The 20,653-nt window shown below is 41.0% G+C and overlaps 1 protein-coding gene across 2 annotated transcripts; it reads left to right on the top strand.

Moving 5' to 3' along the window:
- The first annotated feature begins 54 nt into the window (after positions 1-54).
- Positions 55-18,066, top strand: IL17F (interleukin 17F). 2 transcript variants are annotated; one of them, XM_045057644.1, is made up of 5 exons: positions 55-1,601; positions 2,676-2,792; positions 9,394-9,461; positions 16,091-16,299; positions 17,425-18,066. In XM_045057644.1, exons 3-5 carry the CDS (start codon positions 9,438-9,440, stop codon positions 17,663-17,665), a joined length of 474 nt encoding a protein of 157 aa, XP_044913579.1. In that variant the 5' UTR covers positions 55-1,601; positions 2,676-2,792; positions 9,394-9,437; the 3' UTR covers positions 17,666-18,066. The 2 variants fall into 2 exon arrangements, with proteins under 2 accessions (XP_044913579.1, XP_023110517.2); XM_023254749.2 differs by lacking the exon at positions 55-1,601 and having other exon boundaries at positions 2,584-2,792.
- The last annotated feature ends 2,587 nt before the right edge of the window (positions 18,067-20,653 follow it).

The following is a 20,653-nucleotide window of genomic DNA, read 5'->3' as shown; positions in this document are numbered from 1 at the left end:
AACTATCAGTGCAGAGCCTGACGCGGGGCTCAAACCCACCAACAGTGAGATTGTGACCTGAGCTGAGTCAGATGCTCAACCGACTGAGCCACCCAGGCAGCCCTAAACTTCAAATTTTTTTTAAACTAAAACCACTGAAATATATTTTTTTCTTATTATAAAAACAATCTTTTCATTAGAGAAATACTAGAAAATAACCATAAGAAGTAAATAGGAGCACTTGTAATCTAGTCACCCAGAGAAAATATACCTTGGGGTTTTTCTTTTTCCCAGATAAATGTATATATACCTATATAGTTGAGCTTTTGTTTAATTCTTTATGATTATAAATAATGCCTTGTTGCCAAATTTGTGTGTACCTACTTATTTATTTCCTTAGGATGATTTCCTAGAAGTGTCCTTGCTGGATCAAAAATATAAACATTATTAAAGTTTTAGATATGTTTCACCAAATTGCCAATTTATATCCCCACATGTGTGTGAGGGATGCCCTTTGTCCTACATCCTTGCTGACACTGGATATCATCATCACCCCCACCGGTACCTTTTTTAAATTGACAAATTTACTGTAGTTAGGACTTGAAATTAATTTTTAAGATTGCATACTGTGTACTTCCCACATAATACCGTTAGTAGTACTTGTAGTTCAGACTTATGGAGGTGGTTTAAAATTTCTATCACTATAAATAGCAAGTGCAGAGAAAGCAACTTCCCATCAGTACATAATCTTTGAGAACTAGGAATGAAAAATTGGTAGAGCAAGGCATCTTAAGAGCTGTCACTGAAACCATTTGACTTGGCTCTTGTTTCCATTTAACTTGTTCACACACAGATAAATGTGTGTAAGACAATGTGTAAAGGCTAAGAAGGACTCAGAATTAACAAACAAAACAAAAAACAAAAGAAACAAAGACTGGTTTTATTTCTCCTCTTCTTCAGAGAACAGGCAGAGTCACTGTGACAGGCAGAGTCACAGAGTCAAGTGTCCTGACTCCGGTCCGGACATCACTTAGAAGATGTTGTTCACTCTTCCAAGTCTCATCCTCTGACAACTGTCTCCTTTCCACCAGGCCCTGGGCATCTTTGTGTCAAATTTTCTCCAGCCTTGCATGTGCATTCCTTCTCTGGGCTTGGGGTCAGAAGCCGTGGTTTGAATTCCAAACTCTGTTATTTGATAGCTGTGTGGCTTTGGACAGTTGCCATGCACTCTTTAAGTCTCAATTTCTTGTGAAACGAAAAGACTGATCATCTTTTCCTCGTGCGATTGTTGTGAGAGTCCAATAAAATCAAGTATGTGAAAGTGCTTTGTGAGCTGTATGGCTTTACCTACAATGTAAGGCTATTAATGTAACCGTTTCCTTCCTTGGCAGCTCTTTGTTAAAGAGAAAAATGGCCCTGGAGGAGTTGGAGAGACAGGCCCCTTTATTTGAAGATGGATACTGGAGGGAGTTGGGAGGCCTCAGACCAGCCTGGGCTCCTCCATTGGAGGTGGTCTGTAGGAAAGCCATCCAACCTCCATCATCAGCTAAGGAGGTTGGATCAGATTACCTCTAAAGAGGTAAAGAGCTCCTGAAATCTATGATGGAGGCTGACAGCAAAAGGTAAAGAGATGTCTCCCTGCCTTAATGGCTCCTATAAGTTAGGTGCTAACTTACACAGAGCACAGGGGTGCTCTGGACATGTACACTTGTAGGGTGTGAGGGGTGTCCTGGAGCAAGAAAGTGAGCAGTGGTGTTCCCTGGGCTATTTGCTCAGCATGAAACCTAGGTAATGGACATAAATGTTCAATCTACAGGAAGCTTTCTAGCTTCAATAAGTGCTCCTGTCGGCATGGCCAAGAACCTTCTCAGAATCTGCGTTTTCCCTGACGTCCTTCCCCATCCACCTTCCTTTTATCTCCTCCTGGGTCAAATGCAGCAGGAAAGCGGTGGTACAAGCCCTGCTAACTGGGGAGCACTTGTTCTCTGCTCCTATGTGCTCTGCTTTTCCTTCCCATGTGCCTTCCCCTCCTCTCTTCCTCCACCCTTCTTTGTATCCCTTCAGTCCCTCACCTCCACAAAGATGAACTGTCTTTGCAGGAAACCCATTTCATCCTGTCCTTCTATAGTGTTTCTGCCAAAATGAGGAGAGCCCCGAGATTCATCATTCTGAGTCAGTCCCATGCAGGAGTGAAAGTAACATTTCTCAGAAGTGCGGTTGTCTCAGTGCTCTTTCTCTGGTCCTCCCCCCACCCCCAAGTTATTCTCTTCTTAATCTGGATCTTTGTAGGAAACATACTTAGAATTTTTAGCATTTGGAGTCATGTGATTGTTTTCCACAGAGAGGAAAAAAAACTCAAGAAAAGGGCAAAAGATACAGTAGTGTATCCACCCACGTGTGCACACTCATACACACCCCTACTCCCAAGACTGAGATTGCGGGGATGTTTAATTAAAATACCAAATTTTGGGGTTGCCTCGGTTGGGCCTCTGACTTCGGCTCAGGTCATGATCTAATGTCTCATAGGTTCGAGCCCTGCATTGGGCTCTGTGCTGACAGCTCAGAGCTTGGAGCCTGCTTTCAATTCTGTGTCTCCCTCTCTCTCTCTCTCTGCCCCTCCTCCACTCGTACTCTGTCTCTCTCTCAAAAATAAACATTAAAATATAAAAAAAAAAAAAATTTTTTGGTTTTCACAGGATCCCAAAGTTTGAAAAGATGTTGATGGAGGTCCAGTCCAAAGAGCCACCTAATATATGATTGCCCATTGGAATGTCACTACCTGATGTTCGCTAGCGTCTTGGTGTGACCTTCTGGTGAGAATCCAGTTTCTCTCCATTTCACAAAACTTCCAAATACTTGAAGATAATATTATGTGTCTATAAGTTTTTCTCTGGTTCAAAATAACCCTCTTTAATTAATAATTTTTTGGGCAGCCCATCTGATGTGTTAGGAATTGAAATTAATGTAGGAGAGGAAAATCTCTCTCCTCTACCCTCCTAGATTCTGTACCTGGGCCTTGTAAATTACACTGACAAAAGACAGATTAGCAGGAGAAAGAGTTTATTATGCATGCATATGGAGCCCTTTATAGAAGAGATAGGAAGGACCAAAAAAAATGGTTAGAGCTGGGGGCTTATGTACTATTTTAACTAAGAGTGATAAACTGTCAAAAAGTAACTACACAAAGTTTCGACTTCTAGTAGAAGTAAATTGTGGGAAGGTAAATTGATGGGGGAAGCTAATAAAAAATTAAAGCTATTTAGTGGGATTTGCTATACAGACTCAAGTTTGTACCTTCACCATTGATGAAAAAGAGATAACTCCCATGATTAAGAGTTATCCTTCTCTTCCTACTATGGGACAGGGAGACACCTTTATAAATGAAAATATATGTTACCTTTACAAAGGGAAATTTATGCCCTGCTTTTAGACAGAAAGGGGGAGGGCAGAGAGCTTTTCCTGCATATTTTATGGTGGCATACTCTGATCCCCTTCATTAGCAAAAAACTAGGTGGAAGAAGAAATAAACTAGTGTCAACATTAAATCAAGTGAATAAATATTTATAGAGTACTAGCTGTGAATAGAATATTTTGCTAGGGGTGCGGGAGTGGTGGGAACATAGAGCAGAAATCACAGCTGTCTCCTTGAAAGAGTTTAAGATCCAGGGAGCACATAAACACTTGAAAACTTAAAAAAGCCAAAGCACATACACATAGCTGGTCAAGTGGACCGTAGAAAAGTTGTATCTAAGTAAATGCTAAATGAAATGCCATGAGAGTTAAGTTGAGCCATCAGAAGAGGGAAAGACACAATGGGAGATGGAAGGTCAGAGGAGATGGATTTTGAGGACGAGGCTAGGAGTTTATGGAGAACCTCAATGAGTAGAAAGAACTGAAAGGGACATTCCAAGGAAAAGGAACTGGCCCAGAGAGAGGAGGGCTCAAATACAAAACATTTTGTGGAGCAGAAGCTGAAAAACAAAATTTCCCTCACATGGCAAGTTTGAGAAGGTGACTTCTTTCATGAATTAGGCTGGGGCCACACATAAGATTTGGGCCAGTGTCTAAGGAATTGGCAGTGTAATCTAGAGGCAAGAAGGGAGTGCAACATCATCTTTCTGGGGCCAGACTTGCCATCTCAACTTACCACCTCAAAACTTTGCTGGTTGTCAGTATGACAACAGTGGGGAAGTCCAGGAGCAAACGTTGTTGATCCCCTGGTTCCTGTATGACCCTGGTAGAAACAAGCTGAGGAGAAATTTTAGTGAGAGGAAGCCAGGAAAATTCGACAGCATTCGATAGACACTCACTTGGGCTTTCCCCAGTCCCCGCACTTGGGTCTTCTGTTGACTAATTCCATCCACCTCGATGCAGGAAATCAGCTTGGCTGCTGAGTAAGTGAAAGTCTGCACGAAACCTGAGTTGCCTACAGCTAGCCTGTGGGTAGCTTGGTTAGGCCACCCCAAAGCACCTGCTACTGAATTGTGACATGGAACTATCTCGCTGTCCGATTCTCTATCCTGCCCTCACCAAGGAACATTCTAGGGTAGAATAGGTATGGTTCTTAGCTATGAGGGGGTGCAGCTTTGAGATTTAAGGCTCAGGTTTCCTTATTCCGATCACTCTTTCAGGGTACTTGACTCACCATTTCTGTTGTAGACAACGTAATGTGTCTAGCGAACTCTACTGTAATTTTACGGGAAGTCTCGCACTTTTTAAAAATGTTCCGTAAAGCTGTGTATCCCAGACTTTCATGTGATGTAAATCTTGTGAAAATTCAGAGTCTGATTCAATAGGTTTGGGGTGAGGGCCTGAGATTCTACTTTTTTTTTTTTAATATATATTTTTAGGTACTTTTCAATGAGTGTACATTTACACGTACATACATATACATACATGGATATACATAGTGTGCATATATCCATACAAAGTAAGGTCATACATTATATGAACTATGTCTTGATATTTTCAACAAATGTTACAACAGAAGTATTTTTAAAGTTATTAAATCTTCTCAGAAAGCAGTTTCTAATGGCTACAAAGATTCTATCATTACACAGAATGACATTTACTTAACCGTTACTCTATTGTTGGAAATCTAGGGCATTTTCATTTTTCCCCTCTAAATATTCTTTTATGTGGATATTTGAGTGTGTTTCTGTTTCTTTAGAACAATTCCCGAGGGTGGAACTTTTTTTTAGGTTTTTGTTGCATGTTATTACATGACCTACACGAAATTGTACCAGACACTCCTGGCTGTCACACCTGAAAGTATCCCCTTTCCCTATTCTATTAATATCGCATGTTTAAAAATCCATGCCAATTTGAGAGGCTAAATATGGTTATCTTATTCTAATTTGCATTACTTTGATTACTCTTGAGGTTAAACTATTTTTTCATGTATTATCTATTTTAATTTTTTAGTGTACACTGATTTCTTTTTTCTTGTGTAATTGAGATATAATTGATACATAACATATTTGTTTCAACTGTACAAGGATTTGATATTTGTATCTATTGTGAAATGATTGCCACAAGTAAGCCTAGTTAATATCCATCAACCAAGATTCTACCTTTTTAACAAGTTCCCGGGGGCTAGCGAGCTGGATGCTGCTGGTCCCAGGATCAACTCAGCAGCCAAGCCCTCCTGGATGGTGGGGGAGTGGAGATGGTCCTTACTGTCTCACTGCAAGTTTTTGCTTGCTCCACTCTTGCTGCCTCTGTTCCCGAGACTGCTATATTCTCTCTTCACATCACTTTGCAGCTATGTAGACATCGTAGGACTATTTTATGTATAACGAATTTTAGGTATAGAATTAATGGAAGAGATTTAAAACACATGTAGACATGGAAACAATTTGAAGATAAGCCTCATGACTCTATAAAGTTTCCCTGCTATGGCAGCCACCACACTTTCTTACTGGCATCCCTCCATTTCTCTTCCTTCTGGGGTAACTCAAATTCCTATTATTTGTATGTGTAGCGACCTCCCTCTTTGTTTCTGTTTTGGAAGAAGAGCATTTTCCTCTCTATATTCGCCCTGGATAGAGGTAGGCTCTATCACTGTTCTTCCCAAAAGGTCCACGGTCAGTTCTCTCCAAAACAGAAGTGCCATCTGGTCTGACATAAAATTCATGGCACTCCTGGGTGGAGGAAACTGTCATGGTGATTTTCTTGTTTTTTTGGACAGTACTTTAATTTTTCTTCTGACCCATGTTAGGTACCCAGCCCGGTGGTACAGAGTGAACATTTAACAAATGGTGTTTTTGTTAACAAGGAGATAAAACTCTGGTGCAAAAAGCCTCCACAGTCCAGAGAATAGACTCAGAATTGAGGGGTCGGTCCTCATTTGATTTGGAACTTTCTGCAGTGACCTCAATCTTGTTTTACCCAGGATTCTCACACAGCACCCCAGAGAAACTCCTTTCCTAAGTCTTTCCCTCCCCCCTTACTTTTCTTCTTTGTCAGCTTTTGTCTCCAATCCCCTTCCTTCATGTCCCTTCACTGTAACTCTTCACACAGATTCATTTTTTCATCAGATGATCAGGAATTGTTCTCTTTTTTTAGACAGACACAGAGAAAGAGAGAGAGGGACTGGAGGGCTAGGGAGAGAAGAGAAAGTTACAGAGAGAAGGGAAAGGAGGGCTTCCATGTTTTTTTATCCTTTGTTGACTTAAGGCCACATAATTCCCATGCCCACAAACATCAATATATGAAAACCCCAGCACCGTATTTTCATCTGACCAATGATCGTTATAATAAACTCTTTATAGTGTTTAAACCAAAAGTAAAGTTGTTTTGTTCTTGAAAATCTTTCCATAGTGAAAATATGTTAAGCTTAAAGGGGGGTTAGTTACTATGGAATGTGATCTTATGGAGATTCTAGAAAGCACATAATGTACTTGAATTTGGCTTCCAACAAAGTAGGTAAAACTGAGTTAATAGGCACAAAGAATACTGGAGCTGAAGATAATAACCTTCTGCATTAAAAGAGGGAAAAAGGAATTGTGGAATTTATGGAATCTGTAGCTTTACAGGAACAGATGCTATCATATCACCACATGGTTTTATTCAATAGAGGATAGAGAGGTAATGTTATGAAAGGGAATGGGACATGGACTTTCTAAATGATCTAGGGACTAAAAAAGGCAAAATAAACCATGTATTTGATTAGCTTGAGTAGCCTGAGCAGAGGAAGAATTTTTATGCTTGAAGAGGAGAAGAGGTGCAAGAAACTTGAAGTTTGAGGTTGACAATAAAAGCCATAATACTTTGAGGCAATTCTGACCCGATGATCTTCACCTACGTTCAGAAAGGTCTGACTAACATAAATAAGTGCTTCGGGGAAATTAGAAAGAAGTATTTCAGTATCATTTGGAGATAAGACTGGGTGAAAGTAAGCTGTATACTAATAGCTTATAGCCTCAGTTTATTTTTTTGCATTTAATTCCTGGTTAATATTCTTTAGATCTAGTATATGATAACATTATATAACTGGCTATTTGATATGGAGTCAGAAGTCTAATAAAAGATGAAAATACACAGAAAAGCCTGTTAAATTATTTAATGTTTTGATCCATCAGTTTAGATGGGGGTAAGACACTTTCATTTGCAAAGAGAGAATGGGCGATGCACAGTAGTTCTGGTGTGTAGAAACCTTGAAATCCTGCTTGGTTGACATTGTGGGGATCCCATAGCCAGGGCATGTGGGCTATTCTTTGATTAGACCCTGATTCTGTTTTTTGAGAGAGGATCACCTCCTCCCAAGGATGTAGTGTGGTCCTTGACTCCACCTCCTGGGAGTTTTCTTCCCCCAGTAATCTGCCCACATCTGAAAGAGTGTTGGCAAATATACCTTCCTTGGGCCTTTGCACTCCTAGATGGTTATGGGGTTGACAGTTGGCTTGTGATTAACTTTGAGAACTCTCTCAAAAACTTAGTAAACTTTCATCTAAGTTGGTTCTTTTTGTGCCATAATTCCTAGAATCTCTATGTCTTTGCTTTTTCATTGCTGTAAGTTTCCCTGTCTTGATTTAATGGTAGATTATTAGAACTACACACTTACATTCTTTATTCCGAGTCCTTTTATCCAATTAAAAGAACTTATTAGATGCTTCATGTAGATTCTTGCCTGTAGGAAGTTTATTTGATTGACAGGTTTTACCTGGCATTTCTCCCTCAAAGACTTTTTTCAATCTTATCTTTTGCTTTTGGGGGATAGAAATATTTTGGGTTTTTTTTTTTTTTCCAAGGCTCTGAATTTCTGGACTCTTCATTTTCTTTCATTTTCTTCCTTAGGCTACCTTGCCAAATGCAGACAGTAGCATCTAACATACAACTTTCTGTTTTCTCATCTCTTCCTCTAGAGCTCTTATTGTACCTCTAGGTTATTGCAAGCAATAATTTTACCAAGTGTTTTGTCATTGCATACTGTGGGTCATCATTTCGCTAGCCTACGATTTCCTTGTCATTTCAGCCTCCTGCCTGACCATTAGAGATCATGCCACTATTTTAGCCTTTTGCTGCGGTAGAGGAGCTACCATACCCATTGTAGCTCAATTTCCATACCCATATGTATACTGCTAGGTTATGACAGCTTATCCTGATCACATTCAGCTTTTTGGGGGATAAAATCTGTCCAAGGTTGGATTTGTAAAACTAAATGTGTACGTTTAGCTATCAGTATCCCCAACCATCTCGTTATTATCTTATTGGCTAGTATATGTGTATTTGCTTTCTTTCTATAATTAGATTTTAAAATCATTAAGGTAGAGACTATAATAGTACAGTCTATTTCCTGTAAGAGTAACCCCAACAGACATGTAGCATGGCTTCCAGCACATGGTAGGGCATAAAAAGTCTTGCTAACTTGGATGTTTGACCAGCTATAATATTTTACCACACATGAGGCTGTGTGTACCCCATTCTTGGAACTACAACATCTTATGTTGTCTCTTTCTGTGGGTAGAGTGTCCTGGCTGTCAGTAAGTTGAATGACAGTTCCACTTGTATTACTGAAACTTCTAAAGGTGGTAACAGCTTGGGTCATGGGTGGTACAGGGGCAGTGAAGGCCTTCCACCATAGACAGCTGTGTGTTCATCATATAATCATTATTGTGCCCCCAGTATTTGCACATAATTTACAGTGTGAGAAGTGTGTAATAAATGTTAGATGAAATAATGATCTGGATCTGTTGATTGAGTTTGAACTTGGTGATAGCTGGTTACTAGTTTGACATCCTGATGAGTTACTTATTTTTACCTTGATGAGGGAAAACGTTGTGACTGCTGGATGTAAGAGGTCAGTTTCCTATTTACATAAAGGGCCATTTAGTTCTCTGCAATGCAGCAAGTCCTCTTGTATTGAACCAGGCACTCTTAATTCAAAGTGACTTACTTGTTCCTTCTTTCAAGAGAGCTGGTGAAGAAGTCTTCTAGGTATTGAGGTATCACTCTGAATGGAGAAGAGACCACCAAAGAAAGTAAGTAATTAAACCCACTCGATTTAATATGCTTTTAAGGGTCTATTGTATATATTGCTTTGGTAGCATGACTGATAATTAAATTTGAAAACATGGCTCTTGATTTATGTGCTGGCTTTACTGAGTATATAGAAGGACATATCTGGCATGGCCTTGGAAATTCCCTACACAGTAGGCTTAGAGTCTTCAGGCTGGCTGGAAGACGCTGGCTAGGAGACTTGTCTTGAATCTCTATATGCATAGAAAATGTACTGTTTTAATTTAGGTCTTATATTTGGAGGTGTATATTTAGAGAAGGAGGCTGGTATAGATTATTGGGGGGGGTACTAAAGTTACTGTAAGTCCATGAAGACCTCAGAAACATATACAGAAGTATGATAGACTAAATATGAGCACAGAGGTAATGAGGAAGGGAATGATGCCTGAGAGGATGATTCAAAGAAGTCTTCTTATAGGAGTTAAACTTCTGATTGTTCCAGGGGAGAGGTGCAGAGAAGAATCCACAGGTATGGGGAGGAGAAATATGGATGAAAGGCTCACGATCACAGAAGAATTTTGATTGGTCTTGGAGGGGCTTCCAATGAATCCAAGAGCTGCTTGCTTTTCATTTCCTTCATTTAAAGAAAATGGAGGAAAGTTGTTCAAACGTGTTGTGATAGAGGAAAATGACTTACCATGCTGGAATGTGCCTTGCCTTTTTAAAAGAGCATGTGTAGTTTTACCTGGTCTTACTGGGGATTAAAAAAAAAAAAAAAAGAAATTAAGATACTGTTACTTCAGAAATGTCTGTGTATCCCTAGGATACAATACCTGACATATAATATGTACTTAATAAATGTTTGCTGACTTGAACGGAACTGAGAAAAATTAACTTTCCATAGGTCATTTAAAATTATGTTAGAGCATTTAAAGGCTCTACTTGCTAATTCATTTTTGTTAAAAAAAAAAATCTTAATCAGAGATGGCCAAGATAATGGACATTGTATGTTATATGAAAATGATTATTTATTAAGTATCAATAGGATTTTAAGCATGGGGTTAAAATAGAATTTGTTCAGGGAGTCGAGGAAACTACCTGGGGAAATAATTTTGAATCTCTCACTGATGTCATTAATTTCTTTGGTTTTGCTTTCTCACTCAAAAATGGACTAAAGATAGTCCTCTCATTTAATATCAAGGACCCTCTAAGGATGACATACCTTCCACTTAAACCATGGTTCATATCCTATGAAGGAAAGTAGAACATATGGTACGTGACAAGAGTCGCCAGCCATTTGTGGAAGAACATAAAAGATCATGACAGCAATTTGTAATTTGGTTCATCTCTGTAGTGAATTAGTTAAGAATTTTGCTGTAATTTGAGGCCAATGGGGGTAGAGGTGGGGTGGAAGAAAAGGAAGATTTGGCCCTTTTTCCGTCATCCCTTTAAGGGTCCCTCTCTGATTCCCCTTCAGGAAATGTAATAGAGGAAAAAAAACTACATTCGTCAGTAATTCTGGGGTAACCACAACTTAGACAGTAAGCAGGTCAATCGAAATAAGGACAGTGATTGCTATAAAACCGACAGGTGCTCTCATTGACACAGCACAGGCGACATTTGACACGGGGCAACACCACACACACATACACACAGGAAGAATTTACTACACAAAGCAGACAACCAGAGCAAAATGACAAAGACCATCCTGCGCAACATAGCCATGGTGAGTAAAAATAATTGCTGTTCAGTAGCGGTCAGCCCTAGGATTTCAGGATAGCAGATTTCTAAGGAATTAGGTTTGATTGGGGTCTTTATTGGTATTCTTTCTTAAAAGCAGAACCGACTTTAATTTTGACCCCTGTCTGGTGGAGGAAAAAGAAAAAAATAACTAGAAGTTATAATGGGGTATAAAACATAGCTTCTCATGTGGTGGCTTTTGCATAGGTGATTGATATCTTGCTCACTCTTGGTGTCACAGACAGCTGAACATGATCTCTCCTGTGGCCACCATTGTAGAGTTAGGTTGGTCTAAAACTCTTATTTCATGGTGAGGACTTCCAGCCTCTTAGGATCTGTACACATGTATTTTAGCCAAGGATAGTGAAGCTCCAAGAGGTTTAATGACTCCCTTAAGACTATAAGTAGACAAAGAGTGCCCAGGATGAAAGAAGTGGAACCACCCAGTGTTGAACTTTGGATAGCTCCCAGAGGAGGGAAATTGGCTGTGCCTAAGACAGCTGATTAGTTTTGCATTGTCTCATTTCTCATGGAGGAGAGAGAGATGTTAGTATAATGGAAAGCACCTCTTTTGGGTCTAGAATCTTGCCTGACATCAGTCAGGTAAAGGCTGGGAAGAATATAATTTAGAGGAGCTTGAAAACAGAGCTTGGGAAATTATTCACCATATTATTGGCTTAAATAAACCCTCTTTTTTTTTTTTTCCTCCATTTACAAGCCACGTCATTTAAAAGAGCTTGGATTTCATAAAAGGTCATAGTATATGGTGATGATAATACCATATTTAGGTATTTTAGAGATGACCAGAAATGCAGCCAAGTGTAACAGTTTGAGAGCACATAGGCTTTGGAGTCAGTCCTAGATCCACTACTTACTAAATGTGGGATTTGGGATCAATTACTTAGCTGCTCTGTGCATAATTTTTCCCCTTATCTGTAAAGGGGACTAATAATGGTATCTCCCTCATATGTTTTTTTGGGGGGGATTAATTAGTATCATAGAGAATGACTAAATCTGTACTCTGAAATGGCTTAGTTTTTAGTTAAATTGGTCATTTTAATATAACAACCAATAAGGATAGAGAAAGCATTCAATGTGTAAAATATTAATATTATTATTTTTACATCTGAGTCTCTTGTCAACCCCAGGAAGTAGATTGGGATTAGTTTCCCCATTATACAAATGAAAAAAAAAAAGCTCAATTGAGTCGAGTGATTTAACATCACTGGGTACTGTACACATAAGAACTGGGACATGAATCTAGGTTTACCGGCTTCAAGTACAGTATGCTTTTCCTCGAGTGGTTCAGAGGCAAGGTTTCTAAATTCAAAGACCTTGTGTCTAAAAAAAATCTATCAGGTAGCTTTGTACTCCAAAGCCATTTCTATTTCTGGTTTGAAGTAATCTGTTGGACCATCGGCAAGAAACATGATGATGCAAGGGGCATTAGAATAGGATTAGAAGCTGGAAGGTACAGGCAGGTAGAACATCCTCAGTAAGTAGTTGAGGCAAATTCTTGTGGGCTTAGGAACTGGCCAGGCTCTGGAGCACATTCCTACAGAGGTGAGTGTACATTACAGACCAGTTCAGGAGACAAATACTCAGAAGCTCCTGGGTGGCTCTGTCGGTTAAGCGTCCGACTTTGGCTCGGGTCATGATCTCACAGTTCGTGAGTTCAAGCCCCACATCAGGCTCTGTGCTGACAGCTCAGAGTCTGGAGCTTGCTTTGGATTCTTTGTCTCCCTCTCTCTCTGCCCCTCCCCTGTTCATGCTCTGTCTCTCTATTTCTCCCCCCAAACAAGTAAAAATTAAAAAGAACTAAAATTAAAAAAGAAGACAAATACTCAGGTAGTCTCAGGTGAGCCTGAGAGTCAGGCCATCAGTGTCTTGATACTGCCCACCTTCACTAGTGCATTCTCTTGCTTCTGTTCCTAGTGTACAGAACAGGAGTAATATCTGTGTATCTACCTCATAGGTGGCCTGTAAGAATTCAAATCTATAAGATGCTCTGAACCTCTCAGAGAAGAAGTGCTGTATGTGTCATTTTCTTAAGAATCAGCAAGAGCCATATCAGAGCCCCTGCTCTGTAGCGCATAACCACTAAAATCTACAGTTTCGGATCAAAAGCTTTGTGGAGCAAACTAGAGTGATATGCAGGCATTATCTGATTTCCTGATAAAGAGCTGTGTGACCTACAACGCTCATGCAATTCTGACATGGCTGTTCACATTGCTTAAAATGCTTGCCTCCTCTTGGGAGGCAAAGCTAAGACTAAAGCACCACTACTGGCTTTATATTGACAATAATAATGAACTTTAGTATGAATGGTACTGACCACTGACACCTAGGATTGAGTCCCCTGACTGATACCAACAAGCTGGTGAACTCAATGAAGCTGTTTGTTACTTTTCGGGCATGACTCTTACCGGTGTCATTGGGATAATTAATACTAGCTCTGCCTACTTCGTGAGGTGGTTGTGAGAATCCAGTATTCAAAGAGATGTGAAAGTGTGTTCTAAAATACTCCAAGAACATAAGCAAATATAATGATTTGTTAGAAGCATGGAAATTATTGCTGAATCACATAACCATAAGATACAGTTACTTTAAAGCTTTGATAATGAAAGTGAGAAGTGACTCAGTGAATATGATACTAAAGATAAAAGATGAAAACACACAGGAGGAATTTTCTTAAGAAACCCAAGGGACACCTGGGTGGCTCAGTCAGGTAAGCATCCGACCCTCAATTTTACGGTTGTGAGATCAAGCCCCACATTGGGTTCTTTGCTGGGCACGAAGCCTGCTTAAGATTCTCTCTGTCCCTCTTCCTCTGGCCCTCCCCGGCTTGGGAGTGCTTTCTGTCTCTCTCTCAAAAAAGAAAAAAAAGAACCTTAAAGAAGTAATTGGTAGGCTTGGGAAGTTACCTAAGAACCCTCTGGTCTACAAGAGCATCCTTTAATTTTTATAGTTTATTTCATAGCTCTAGACAGAAGATCCATGAGGGCAAATTCCACATCTTTCCTGTTCATTGTGTGTCATTAGCACAATGTCTACTTAATGTCCCCCTGTGTTGAATACTTACCACATGCTGGCAGTGCGAATGGCAGCTAGTCAGAGTCCTGAAACTGAGTTATGGACCCAGGACATCTGACTCCAGAGCATGTATCTTGAGTCACCACACTATACAGTTGAGAAAAAGTTGCCGAATGAATGAATGATTGTAGTAGATGAAAGTAGACAACTGCTGATTATCTGAAGGCAGATCAGCCTCATTTGGGCTTATCTGGGTCAATCTTGCTTTCAACTTCTTTTTAGTGTCACCTACCTTCATACGGCAAGTTGACACCATGACCTTTCTCTTTAGTCTTGTCATTTCTTGCCTCCAGCATCAGTAAAATATAAAAAGGAGGTCCTTTAAATGGACATGTCTAATAACCTCCCCTACCTTAACCCATGGAAAGTGTGAGCCTGAACAACATTGAGCCCAGAGAATGAAAGCAACCCAGATTCAGCTCCTTTTCTGCATCGTGTTGAGAGTCGGTAATGGGCCTTGTCCATCCCCAGTTAGGGTTGGTGGTAATGGTGGGGTGAGCAGAGCATGGTTGTGACAAAAGGAAGCTAGAGAGATTTTTACCTCTTCTTTTAGGTAGGTCTTCACAGAGCACTTTCTTTGTGCATTCCTGTAATACCAGATAAACTGATATTTCAATGTAAGTAGGAAAAATATATGTTTCAGAGCTAAAGACAAATAGTTTCCATATTCTCTGTAGTTGTGCATCATTAGTGGCTCTGCTTCTTTCAATTAACATGGATAATTGGAACTTTGCTATAGTTGGTTTTGCACAGTGCTTTTCTTAGTGCTTTGAGTTTAAATATATTGTTAATTTAACTGTATTTTTTTTTTTTTTCATTTCATTCATCCAGAAAGTATTTGTGGAACACCTGTTCTAGGACATGTTCTCCTGCAGGAACTTACAATCCAATAGGTGTATATCTGACATGAACACAGTACATTTCCAGACAGTAAAGAAATGACACTTGAATGCTAGATGGCAAGTGCTTTATGGCTAAAGGAAAATGAACGTATTTTTAATTGAATGACTTTAGAGATGGTTCCTAGAGAAGGCTACCTCTGAGTGGGGCCTTGATGGAAGTGTAGGGTTTGGATAGATAGATGTGGGGTCAGTGTATTCTACGTGGAGAGATGGCTGGCTGGGAGGAAGGAGAATTCATGAAATACAAGGTTGGAACTAAAAACAAGAGCTATCATTTATTAATCCTTTATTTTTATTAGATAAATTTATAGGTACTTTATTTTTTTTTTCAACGTTTATTTTTGCAACAGAGAGAGACAGAGCATGAACGGGGGAGGGGCAGAGAGAGAGGGAGACACAGAATTGGAAACAGGCTCCAGGCTCCGAGCCATCAGCCCAGAGCCTGACGCGGGGCTCGAACTCACGGACCGCGAGATCGTGACCTGGCTGAAGTCGGACGCTCAACCGACTGCGCCACCCAGGCGCCCCATATAGGTACTTTATATAGAACACTAGATTTAATCTTGTGAATATTATTATGAAGGGAGTATTATAACCCAGTTGGAAAGAAGAGAAACCAGAGATTCAGTGATGAGGCCAGGTCAAGATTTAAACCCAGTCTCAGATCCTTATAAGCTTTCTGTCCCACTGTTGAGGAAGTCTCAGACTGTGGGAGTCTCAATCACCAGGCTAATGAGTATATACTCAGTTTGGCACCCTGATATCTTCATGTATGACTATTCCCATTTTCAGGTGAGGACCTGAGGTTCAGAGAGAAGCCCTGGTCCCACAAAAGACTGGGGATGCTGAGTTCAGCTAGAGGATGAGAGCAACTGACACCAGAGTTCCAAACCAACTCAATTTTCTCTATTTTGCAGGTTAAGTCCCTGCTGCTGTTGATGTTGGGGCTCACCCTCCTGAGGGAGGTGACAGCCCGGAAAAACCCTAAAGCAGGGGATACAGCCCTGTGCCCTCCCCTGGAGGATAACAGCGTGAGGGTCGACATTCGCATCCTCAGGCAAAACCAGGGGGGTATTTCCATCTCAAATGATTTCCAGAACCGCTCCAGTTCCCCCTGGGATTACAAGTAAGTGCAAATGAGACTGATCTTCACGTTCTTTTGAAAAACAGGTTTATTTATTCTAATCATAAAGTAGAGAATTTACAAAATATAGAAAAAAAATAAAAGCCCTAATATTTGCTCTTAAAAACAGAAATCCCACTTTGCCTGGGAGCTCACAGTTTGCTTTTCTGGCTGGGTCCTCCTGTGTGGTCAGAGGTCCTACTGTTTTGCTTGTAACTTCTCATTGACTCTCTGCCTTTGCCTGCTCCACGCAGCCCTGGGTTGGTATTTACAAACTTTCTGTCTTGGAAGAGGGGGCTCTTTAAAGCAGCCCACGTAATAATCTTTGCATCTGAATAAGTGGGAGCCAGAAAAGTCCGTTTGGAGTGCTCCACTCAGATTAGACATCAGCCTGCAAGGAAAGGTGAGGAGGGCAGAGTGAGAGGCCCGTTTGGGCATGGGATGTCCAGGGTACTGTCCTGTGATGCTATCTGACATGCCGGATCTTGGAATAGCAAGGTCTCATCTACATGCTCCAAACACAAGTATGAAAACAGATTCCAGGGACAATTAGAAGGGCTTCTGGGGAGGCCTGAATTGCTTCCCACAGGAAAGGAGTGGCAAGTTGGCTGGCATGGCTTTGCTGCCTTTGTGTCCCCTGGAAGAGCGGGTATTCAGGAAGAAACTGAGAGTATGTGGTGCATTCACCGACCTCTGGGGCTTTGGTTTTCCTCTCCAAGCAGCAGGCTTTGTAGACTGTATATTAGACTGACTAGTCAAGTTCCATATCTAGGCAAAGGATGAAAACTAATTAAATAATAGCAACAGGGCAATGAAAAAGAAAAGATCTGACATTTATTGAATGCCAACATTTCAGTGTAGAGTTTTGTGTGCATTTGTATCACTGAATATTCTCAACCATTCCATGAAAGAGACCTATGAGAATCTCCATTTTAGAGTGGAAGAAACAGGCTTTGGCAGTTAAACACCTGCCGGAGGTCAGTGTATGAATCCAGGCCAGCTGGCTACAGCCCTGGGTTGCTGGGAAATGCCTCCCTGCAGGTGAGCAGCCAGCGCTACGGGGCTCTCACTTTTGTCCATCTCCGTCTCCCTTGTCTCACCACCTGCTTTTGTCTGCTCCTCCTGCAGCGTCACCCGGGACCCCAACCGGTTCCCCTCGGAGATCGTGGAGGCCCAGTGCAGGCACTCGGGCTGCATCAACGCCGAGGGGCAGGAAGACAGCTCCATGAATTCCGTTCCCATCCAGCAGGAATTCCTGGTCCTGCGGAGGGAGCCCCAGGGCTGCTCTCGCACCTTCCGGCTGGAGAAGGTGCGGGTGACTGTGGGCTGTACCTGTGTCACCCCCATCGTCCGCTACGTGCGCGCGTGAACGGCCGCTTGGCTGAAGACGCTGGAAAATGCCATTCCTTACCCAGCGCTCTTCAGCCAGTCCTGTGCGGTCCCAATTTTCTCCACTTCATAGGCCTCTTGATAAGACCTGTGCGGAATTCTCAAAGCTCTGTAGTAGTTATAGTGTTAAGTTTCTGGGGCGCCTCCAAGTCATAGCATAGTCCTGAGCGGTTCCACTGCCCCAGCCCCCTGAAAATGGCCGGAGGAGAATGAAGGCGCCCTTGGCCTGCTCTGTTTACGTGCAGCGATGACCACTTCCTAGCCACATCAACACTGTGATATGGTGCCACTCCCCGAGAATTCTGTTGGCAAATTGGGGCTCTGTGCCATGTGGATGAAAATGTAAAAAATACAACCACAATGTAAGAGTGTGTGGGAGGGACTGTGCAGGGTGGGGTGGGAAGGATGGGGATAAGGATCTAGGGCATATGTTTATTAAACATTTGCTAAACACAGAAGTTGGCCTGATACTTACATTTGTAAGGAAACTCTCTGTATATTTATGATATATTGGTTATATAAAATTTTAGGAGAAAAATTAACATATCTAGTACTAATGTAATAAAGTATTCATGATTGAAAAATACTTTAGGTGTTTGTTTCCAGTCTTGACCTATACTCACAGAGCTTATAACCATCAAGATTTTGAAATTCTATATACTTATTTGTTTTTCACATTTCCTCATCAGTTTTTCATCAGAGGCTACTATTAGAGTTATTATTATTAGTGTGTATGTGGTAGTGTGTGTGTGTGAGAGAGAGAGAGAGAGAGAGAGAGATCTTGGAGACTTTTTTCTCAGCTTTATTGAGGTATAATTGACAGGTAATATTATGTAAGTTTATGGTATACAGCATGATGATTTGTCTCTCTGTCTCTCTATTTCTCTCTCTCTATAGTGAACTGGTTACCACAGTAAGGTAGTGAACACTTCCATCACCTCCTATAGTTACCTCTGTGTGTTTATGTTTATGGAGAACATTTAAGATCTCTCTGCAAATGGCAAGCATACAATAAATACAGTATTGATAACTATGGTTACCACACCATACATTAAACCTCCAGAACGTATTCATCTTATAAATAAATTCATACTCTTTGACCAACATCTTCTCATTTCTCTGCCCCCACCCCCCAGCTTCTGACAACTACAGTTCTCTCTGTATGAGATGGAGAGTTATTTTATTATTAAGGGTACTTGGGGGTTACATGGAGAATTAAGGAAAATGGTGTAAACAGCACTGAGTTTCCCCGGTAACTCTTTACTGCTCCGTCTTCCTGGCTACATTAGTGTACAAAGTGAACATTTACTGGCCACTGTGCTAGCCACTGGAGATGCAAAGACAAATGCATATGGAAGGGCCACAGTGTTGGGACTGGCCATCCACAGAGGCTCTGGTCATTGGAGCCATGTATTCCCTTTGCATCGTCCTCATTTAGATTTCTGGGACTTTTAGGGTCACTGGTTGTCCTTCATCCATATCTTATGCTTCTTGGGGGGGGGGGCACGGCACAGAAGCCTCCAGATTCTGGTCTCCATGCCACTCTGGGGAAAAGTCAGAGGTTCTCTCTTCCCTCCTTTGCCTCAACATGGCACAGTACATTTTCTCCTTAATGCTACCACTGGCTCAGAATACATCTGCATTGTTGCTACTTTTCCAGGTCCGAGGAAGAAAGTGGGGCCTACGTTCTCACTCCCACCTGAAACTTGGCTTGAGGATAGGCTGGTGTCAGAAACCTGATACCTATCTTTAACTCTAGTTTGGATAACTTTCTTCTAGTCTAGGCGAGAGTAGAAATGGAGTAGCTGGGTAGGCTGGCTCTTCAGCTCTTGACTGTATAATCTTTTGCTAATGGTATAAATATCGACATTTGTACTTAAAGTGTTCAAGCTCTTGAAATCTAGAAAAGATTTTCTGTCCTATCTATCAACTTCATAATTTTGCTATGAATCTCACAAGTCCATGTTGGTGTTCAAATTTGTGCAATGAATCCTTTCTCTGCTGATTATGGCACTAATTGCCCTATCCTGAGGGTAGTACTATAAAAAGTACATATAAAAATACACATAAAAAAGGGTAGGAGAAGTATACAGAGGAAGGAATTTGAAGAGGAAAAAAAAAATCACACCTCTGAGTGTATCAAGATATTATTACCTTGTTATATACATGTACACATGTAATTTCAAAACAATGTGCTAAATACTATAATCAAGGTAGGAATTGATAAGAAGACACAGAGGGTGATAGCTATCCAGGAAATTTCAGAAAGGAGAAGATTTGCACTGAAATGAATCTGAGTTGGTCTAGTGGAAAACGGGAGATGGGCATTCATAGCACAGGGAACAGTATAAGCAAACACAGAGGAACAAAGAAGCCTGGCATGTTAGGGGAACAGCAAGTAGTCCCATGTGCTCGGGATAGTGTGGACAGGGGGACATGGTGGGGAATACCTATTTCTTGAAAGAATAATTGAATGAATGAATGAACATGGTGGTAGGCAAAAAACAGTAGGCAAATGGGGGCACCTGGGTGATCCAGTTAAGTGTTTGACTTTGGCTCTGGTCATGATCTTGTGGTTTGTGGGTTTGAGCCCCACGTGGGGTTCTGTGCTGACAGCTCAGAACGTGGAGCCTGCTTTGGATTCTCTCTCTCTCTCTCTCTCTCTCTGTCCCTCCTCTGCTTGTGTTCTCTCTCTTTCTCTCTCTCAAAAATAATTAAAAAAACATTAAAAAAAGAAATATAAAAAAAAGAACAGTAGGCAAACGGTCCACTTGTGAAAGGTTTTGTGTGCTCTATTACAGATGTGATGAGCATAGCTGTATCTCATAAGGTAATTTTGGCAGTAGTGAACAAACGGGATCAGAAACCTGAGGCCAGTGAGAAGACCAGAGAGGTGACAGCTCCTCTCAGAGCTGGATGGGATCCTGCAGATCACCTGGCTGGCCTTTCTCATTTGCACACGAGGCCC

Source organism: Felis catus, chromosome B2, assembly GCF_018350175.1.
Source record: "Felis catus isolate Fca126 chromosome B2, F.catus_Fca126_mat1.0, whole genome shotgun sequence".
NCBI classification, from domain to species: domain Eukaryota; kingdom Metazoa; phylum Chordata; class Mammalia; order Carnivora; family Felidae; genus Felis; species Felis catus.
This window is presented reverse-complemented; position numbering and strand designations above follow the sequence as displayed.